Source organism: Nicotiana tabacum, chromosome 23 (genome assembly GCF_000715075.1).
Source record: "Nicotiana tabacum cultivar K326 chromosome 23, ASM71507v2, whole genome shotgun sequence".
NCBI classification, from domain to species: Eukaryota; Viridiplantae; Streptophyta; class Magnoliopsida; order Solanales; family Solanaceae; genus Nicotiana; species Nicotiana tabacum.
The window spans coordinates 5,344,632-5,351,879 of NC_134102.1; the positions used below are offsets into that span (position 1 = coordinate 5,344,632).

Sequence of the window (7,248 nt, forward strand, 5' to 3'; positions counted from 1 at the left end):
AGAAAAACAGGACAAACGCGGAATGTAATATCCAGTTGTCTTAACTCTACTACCCGAACCGTCTACCGCGGTATTTACTTTATCTGCACCCGATATTTACACCAAACCAAGCACAGTTAAAATGCAGGAAGACCATAAGAATAAACAGGTTGTAAAACGGAGACAAGTAGAAAAACATTCTCTGCTGTTAATAGACATTTTTTTCGCTTAGTAACAGAACAAGAAAAAAAACATACCTGCAATGCTTTTTACTCGAATTAAAAAAGACCAAACATAGAAGACATTAGTGAGATAAACTGTGCAATGGAAAATACATAGCCCTCGACAACCGGCATGCCATTAATATATAACAACCCAAAAATGAACAGAGAAATTCAAAGTGAGAGCTATGGTTAATCATTTACAACAAATTTGGACTCAAGCTGTCATCCAACAATGGATGTCAAGAATAAATGTAATACAGAATGCTCACTCTATTACTCCATTCGACATATATATACCTAAATAACTTGTGACTTAAAGAACAAAAACAAATCATTAAATTATTAAGGAAGAACAGACCTGTAAGAAATATATGCAGGAAACACTTCATGTACCAGCCAATTTATTGATATTACACTCTCGCAAAAATACCTGATCATAGTCAACAAATTTTGACCAGTAGTCTCGGAACTTGGGAATGCTTATCTCAAGCCATGGTTTCAAGTTTCCATTGTAATGTATGACTGCTGCTCGTTGAATGTCCTTCTGGCTAACATTTGGATTGTAGCCAAGCCCAAGGACATGCCACGATCGGTCAAGGGCATATGTACGCTTCCAAAAGGTTATCAAACCAGGTGGTAGGGTCCCCAACTTCCAAAGTTGTCTATCATGATTCTGTGCAGAGAAAGGTTCATTAAATTTCACGACTAATTTTAACACTATTATGCAAGAAAAAAGCTGGTGTATACGTTGACACCTTTAGGAAGAAAACCAGATAAACATGACAAGTCAGGTCTATTTAATCATCCAGAACATAGTGAGGCTACAACATCACTACCTAATCTAATTGGAGGAACATTGGAGCAACATGATAGGACAGGACACATGGCAATTCTTAATCATATCGAAGTTAGGCCAAATTTCACTTCCTAATCTAGACTGAGCTATTACCTGTCCAGTTTTTATTAGTCCATTTGATTGGCAGATGCCAAAGAATTTACTCAGTTGTCCTCAACTTTTACACATAACCCGTTTTATTCTAACTTGTTACATCCTCGAATAACAACCAAACCAATTAATGGCTCAGACATCACTCAAACAAAAATATCTTGAATGTGAACATGGTCCTTTCTTTGGTTGGTTGGGGTGGGGGTAAGGCCTCAAATGTGAATGTGACCTATTCACTGGGAAAGAGAAACTGCCCTGAGGGAGAAAATGATTTGATACTTAACGAAATAATGACGGTGTTGCTCCAGGGTTTCAATTATGACTAGGCAGAGCACGTGAAATTATATGAATACAAAATGATGCTAATTTAACATACAAATCCAGACATAAACCACGGAGAAGAATTTATATCGTACCAGGTTTTGCCATGAGTGGTACACCTCTGTGATGTTTTGCCGCCTCCACTCATTTAGATCAAAGATGTTCATTCCAAATGCCCAACCACAAGCACGGGAATCAAAATGTTTGGAGATCAGAGGATTTGAGAAGTTGAGGTAGCGGTCAAACCGATGAAAGCTTTCTCCACAAGTCTCAACCACACCAATCACCTTACCCTTAAGATCAAGAGACCATAGGCCACTAAGATCCTTTTGCACAACAATATCATCATCCAAGAAGAGAACTTTATCCAGCTTTGGGAAGATCTCCGGCAAGTAAAAACGTAAATGATTCATGATTGAAAGGTACTTAGGATTCCTAAACTTCACATTTGGATCAGAATCAGCACGACTCCTGAAGTAATAATCTATCATGGACTGAGAAGCCAATTGCTTCAGAACTGGACTGTAACTTGAATTTAGCCAGGTGAATTCCTCAACATTTTGGATGTCTACTGTAGCATACTGCGGCGGATTTGCTAAAAACCACATTCTCATTGCAGCAAAATTGAGCCTGTCTGTTACTATATGGAAAACGTGCTTTGAAGGATCCTGCCACCGCATGCAGAAAAAGTTATACATAAAGGTTATTTCCAATTTATTGGATGTGCCTGAAGAGACACATAGAGGTTGAGATATTGTAAACTCAAACAGGCAGATGGGCATATTTTCTCCATAATCATAGAGGAAAAGAATTGGAAAAAATAAAGTGAATTATATTGTCCTGAGCCAGCTGCAATCTTAATATACATGAAAGTTTCAGACAATAGATCATTTACCTTTGCATGGGAAACAGTTGAGTTTATTACGACCGCAGCTGCTAAAATGTTGTCTGAGAAGAGTGCATAGTGATACAGCTTGGGATCTTCTAAATTCACTTGATTTGGAAATTGCTGTTGGGAAGAATTTAACTTGAAATACTCTGTTGAAAGGCGCAAAGGAAGACAATGAAGACCCTTAGGGAGTGTCTTAGCAGTTAAGTGCGTTAAGTACAATGTTTGCTTTTTGTGGACACGAAGCTGCTCTTCTGCTGAGTGAAGCATGGCACGAAGCTTCTTTACTATAGTAGCACAGTCATCTTGAATTTGCTTCCCTTTGGCCAATGTTTGCTCCATTGCCTTCAACTTCTCATAGGCACTATATAAAGACATCACATTTGTATTGGAAGATAAATCAATAACATGGACCAAGCTTGTAGACATTATACAGTGAAATGGCAAAATCACTGAAGAATCAGGAGTCAGGACCATCTGAAAACCATTTTGAATGCGGAAGATGAACTTAATCGTCTAAAAGAAGACTTACTTCCTTGGAAGCTCGGAATCCTTAGTGGCCTCACCAAGTGCTCGCTGTACTTCTTTAATCCGCAAGCGAAGTTCTCTAATGAAGTGGGGGTTGTTTCGTGTTGCTGAGAGTGAAAGGTAGACCTTCCCCCTAATGAGCTGATCTTTAAGCTGGCGAACCCGAGCATCAGGAGGAACCACTTGTGCATTCTGGTCTTCACCTTTGCCCCTTGCTGTCTCTCCAGATACAACTCTACCACTGGTTTGAACAGTACGTTGATCCTGCCTTATTTCCTAGCAACCAACCCAAACATAAGCAAGTTCAGCTCATGTATAAGGGTCACTTATCATCTAGGAATACCGAGACAATTATTGCATATTTACTAATAATGTGCAATCCACCAAAATCATAGTATTATTTTTGATAGAATATAGCACATTGTCCCTTGTCACACAATCATACATTAAATTAGTAGGAATCAGCTATATATGAATCTTGCGGATCGTATCTTTTGTATTTAAATCCATTCTTTCAATCACTAAAAAAATTTGTCTGGCAAATTATTAAGTATCTAAAACTAGAAATTATCCAAATTCCATACATATCCCACATGGACATACGGGTCTCTAATCAGAATGAAAACATCCAATAAACAAGCATGCCTAATCCCTGAAGCTAGGTGTAGCTCAAACTGGGCGTTTCGCCACGCTTAGGTGGCCCTTCATCTATGTTGCTCGGACTCTCCGAAAATATCGTCGGGTGCATGTCGGATTCTCCAAAAGCAGTGTATTTTTGGAGAATCCGACACGGGTGCGGCAGTATTTTGGAGAGTCCGCGCAACATAGCCCTACAGTGCTGGTATCAAAGCGCTAAGGCATGTGTCTCATCATCCATTGGCTATATCTTGAAAAGAGAGACAATGAACAATAAATATAACAGGCAAAATAGATATGTTAATCTTCATGGAAATATTATGAATGAATTTGTTACTTATTAGGAAAAGGGTTCAGGATTTTTTTTTTTTTAGAGTCCTTAACCTGAATTAGAAACTTAAAACTGTATTTTGCATTTAACTCAAAATTCAAATTGGTTTATGAATTTAAAAATACATGTTTTCGTTTAATATATTTCACTTAATTGCAGTTATAAATGTTTTTCTATAGCTTTTTCCTTAGGTTACGCAGATATTTTTTTCTCATTGTGCCTTTCTTTATTAAAGCTTATGCTTTGATTGCGTTTTGTGCAAAAAGCCCATAAACCTATACGTTTTTCGCCTTTGGCAACATAGCGACAAACACCAAACTTAATGTAAGTATAAAAAAACAACTCCTTAATCCAAAAAATTTGGTATTGGCTTTCATTTCATTTTGTTGTTCTATTCTTAGTCATCTGCATTGACCAACAGATCTTAGAACTTTCGGAGAAACTTTCTTTTATGTATGTCATTTTAAGTTTACCTCGTCCCCTTCAATCACATTTCATATTTTCACACCTACGCTGGTGCACATCAAGTCTAGTAGGATATCATCAAAAATCTCATTTTATTCTCTATTTTCACCATATATTGGATGTGATCATTTCGAATATTGTTCAATCTTGTATGACAGCATGTATGTCTTAATATCTGCATTTTTATGACATTCATCTTCTGCAGCATATTAGGCTATAGCAGCCCAACTTCACTCCCACATAATTTTGTTGGTCTCACAATTGTTCAACACAACTTGGTGTTCACTTTGTAAGAAGCTTCCTATTGCATAACACTCCACTACCAATATAACTTGGTGTTCGCTTTGTTAAGAAGCTTCTTATTGCATAACACTCCACTAGGACTCCTCTATTTCAGCAATCTTATTTTAATTCTTCTTCCTTTATATGGACCATCCAATTTCAGTTCAATGTGTTGCATACTTGCATCTTCTTCTATCAATGCTTAAGCATAGCAATCCCGTCTAATTTAACCGCCATTCTTCTTATGGAGTATAAACTTACAAAATTTGCACGGCATATATTTTGCCTTAATTTTACTTATCCTATATGCAGAAGACCAAGAACAAAAAAGGATTCTAAGACAAAGTGCACCTTATAGATTGAATCCTCAGATTTGGACAGTAAGGAGACTATTCTTTTTTATAAGGACGGTAAAGAGAACTATTATGATGTCACAGTGTCAACATATGAATGTTTGAAACAAAGAACAGAAAATACCACAAAACATTCAAATAACTGCACATTGGCAATTCAGATAGTCATGCAGAAGCAGAAAGTATATAAGGTAATTACAATTTTCGCAGATGTGGTATCTGAGGTGTGGCTGGAATCTGTTGGACTTGTCTTCTTCTTTGAGCTGGTTTCTGTTGCTCTGCTTTCACTTTTCCCAGCTGATACAAGTTCCAGTGAAGTTTTGTCCATTTGATGTGGTTCATGCAAGCTATCAGTAACCTGACTTATGTGATTTCCATTCATAGCCACTTCTATTCCATCGTTGCTGTTTCCAGTGGCAGCTTGATGTTTCATTGATTCTGCTAAATGAAGATCATATATTCTAGATAATCAATTCAAAAACTATGGAAGCAACGCAAAACCTGATCAAGTTGACTTCATGCTAAACCTCTACGTTCAAAATACAGAGAGACATAAATGAACAGAACCTTCAGTTAGTTGTCTTGCTTTACGAGCATCCTCGCTGCTTAAAGTGTCTGAGGTATTGGAAAGGGAAAGGCTTGAATTTTCTGAATATATGTCGCCCGGTGGTTCTTTGAGCAATGTGGATGACTCCTACCAGCATTAGTACACATGGAAAGTTAAGAACTGGTAATCGTATTGGTCAATCAAAGAGGAACGAGAAATCCTCAATTAGAATTACAATTGATACCTGAGGCAGCAAATTTAGAGGCCGGACGTCACCACCAAGTGTCTGCATCATGGAATCAGAAATTGTAACGAAAATTTTTCATATTTACACAATCAGGTCACTTAATAGGTGTTAGAAATCTGGCAAAAAAGGGTAACTAACTTGATATCACAGGTTAGACGCTTAATTAGTTTGTTCAGTTGGAATTTTTTTTTTCTTACCATTGTAAATAATGTTGACAATTTTTTGGACTTGGTTAGCTCCCTAATCATAGCATAGACACTCTGGTAGTGGAGCTAACAAGTTTAACTCTTTTTTGTAATTTTGCATCTTTCTGATGCTCTATCAATGATATTAACTTACTTCGTCAACAACTTAAAATTCCCAAAACAATAACAAGAAAAATCTTTACATTGTCAGCGCATATAACTTAAATACTTATGTGTTTGAAGAAAGATGTCGAAAGCATGAAAACAACGAAGTGGATAAAAACCAAATTGGACTTACAAAGGTGGACAGATCTTCAATGAACTCAGTCCTTGCTGCATAAACAATCACAGAATCCCAGTACATCAAACAATATCCTTGAATTTTTTTTAAAAAAAATAAATAATAAATAAAAATAGCCATTTCACAGAAAAATTAAGGGAGCTTACATGAAGGACGAGTAAAATAAGAGGAAAGAGTGTCAGTGTAGAGAACAATAGGGGCTAAAACAGTCACTAGCAATAAGAACAATACTGGCTTCCTCATTTTTATCTTCATCTCTACAGTACAAGCACCCCTTAATTCCTTCTCAGCTTAGCAGCAAATCTTCAGATCTCATTCAGCACAAATATCAATACTAAAATCCGTACTCAATTGAACCTAAATAAAATGTATGAATTAAAGTAAATTAAACACCCACTTGGGGAAATTAAAGCAAATACTTTAACAGCAAACTCAATTTCAGTATAAATCTCTATGGATTGTTGTAGAATGTATGGTTACAGTACACATACAACACTGCAAGTAGAACCAATTTATAAAATAGCAACAAAAAATGGTGGAATTAAAGAAAAGAGGAGTGCCATGAAATTAGCCTTCAAAAGCCAGAATTTGGCTGAATTTGGCTATGGTGCCTGCAGAGTGAGAGAGAGAAGGGTGTCGGTAAGCGCAATGATGTGATCCGAAGAGCAATGATAGTGGTACTCGTAAAAAATGATAAATGAGAATTAAATACTCGAGTAGATAAATAATTAAATTTACCTCACTTTATTCTACACAATTTAATTAAATTTAATTTAATATTGAATTATTACATCCGTCCTAAATTATCTGTCATGTTTCTTTTATACAGTTCTCAAGAAACATTGACTAAAAAGCACTTTTAGCTATTTTACTCTTATTTATATCTTAAGATATAATTTATTTTTATTAAATATTTATTCTATTTATGTGTCATCTATATTTTCAAAAATAATTACTAATAAGGGTAAAACGAAAAAAAAATAATTAATTTTGTTTTGAACTTCTAAAATAATA

General features: G+C 36.0%; 1 protein-coding gene across 8 annotated transcripts; it reads right to left on the reverse strand.

Annotated features, from left to right (window-relative positions):
- Nucleotides 1-311: 311 nt before the first annotated feature.
- Nucleotides 312-6,952, reverse strand: LOC107777433 (putative galacturonosyltransferase 4). 8 transcript variants are annotated; one of them, XM_016597444.2, is made up of 10 exons: nucleotides 6,795-6,952; nucleotides 6,381-6,591; nucleotides 6,232-6,266; nucleotides 5,746-5,787; nucleotides 5,522-5,648; nucleotides 5,154-5,392; nucleotides 2,892-3,163; nucleotides 2,366-2,723; nucleotides 1,566-2,138; nucleotides 312-876 (listed from the first exon to the last, which is right to left on the reverse strand). In XM_016597444.2, exons 2-10 carry the CDS (start codon nucleotides 6,487-6,489, stop codon nucleotides 589-591), a joined length of 2,043 nt encoding a protein of 680 aa, XP_016452930.2. In that variant the 5' UTR covers nucleotides 6,490-6,591; nucleotides 6,795-6,952; the 3' UTR covers nucleotides 312-588. The 8 variants fall into 8 exon arrangements, with proteins under 8 accessions (XP_016452930.2, XP_016452928.2, XP_016452929.2 ...); XM_016597442.2 differs by having other exon boundaries at nucleotides 5,154-5,395; nucleotides 6,795-6,929; XM_016597443.2 differs by having other exon boundaries at nucleotides 6,726-6,924.
- Between the last annotated feature and the right edge of the window lie 296 nt (nucleotides 6,953-7,248).

Coding starts and splice junctions, on each gene's coding strand:
- LOC107777433 (XM_016597442.2), bottom strand. CDS start 6,489: ATGAAGATAAAAATGAGGAAGCCAGTATTGTTCTTATTGCTAGTGACT. Junction 5,788..6,231: donor TTGAAGATCTGTCCACCTTT/GTAAGTCCAATT, acceptor TCCATGATGCAG/ACACTTGGTGGTGACGTCCG. Junction 877..1,565: donor ACCACTCATGGCAAAACCTG/GTACGATATAAA, acceptor TTCTCTGCACAG/AATCATGATAGACAACTTTG.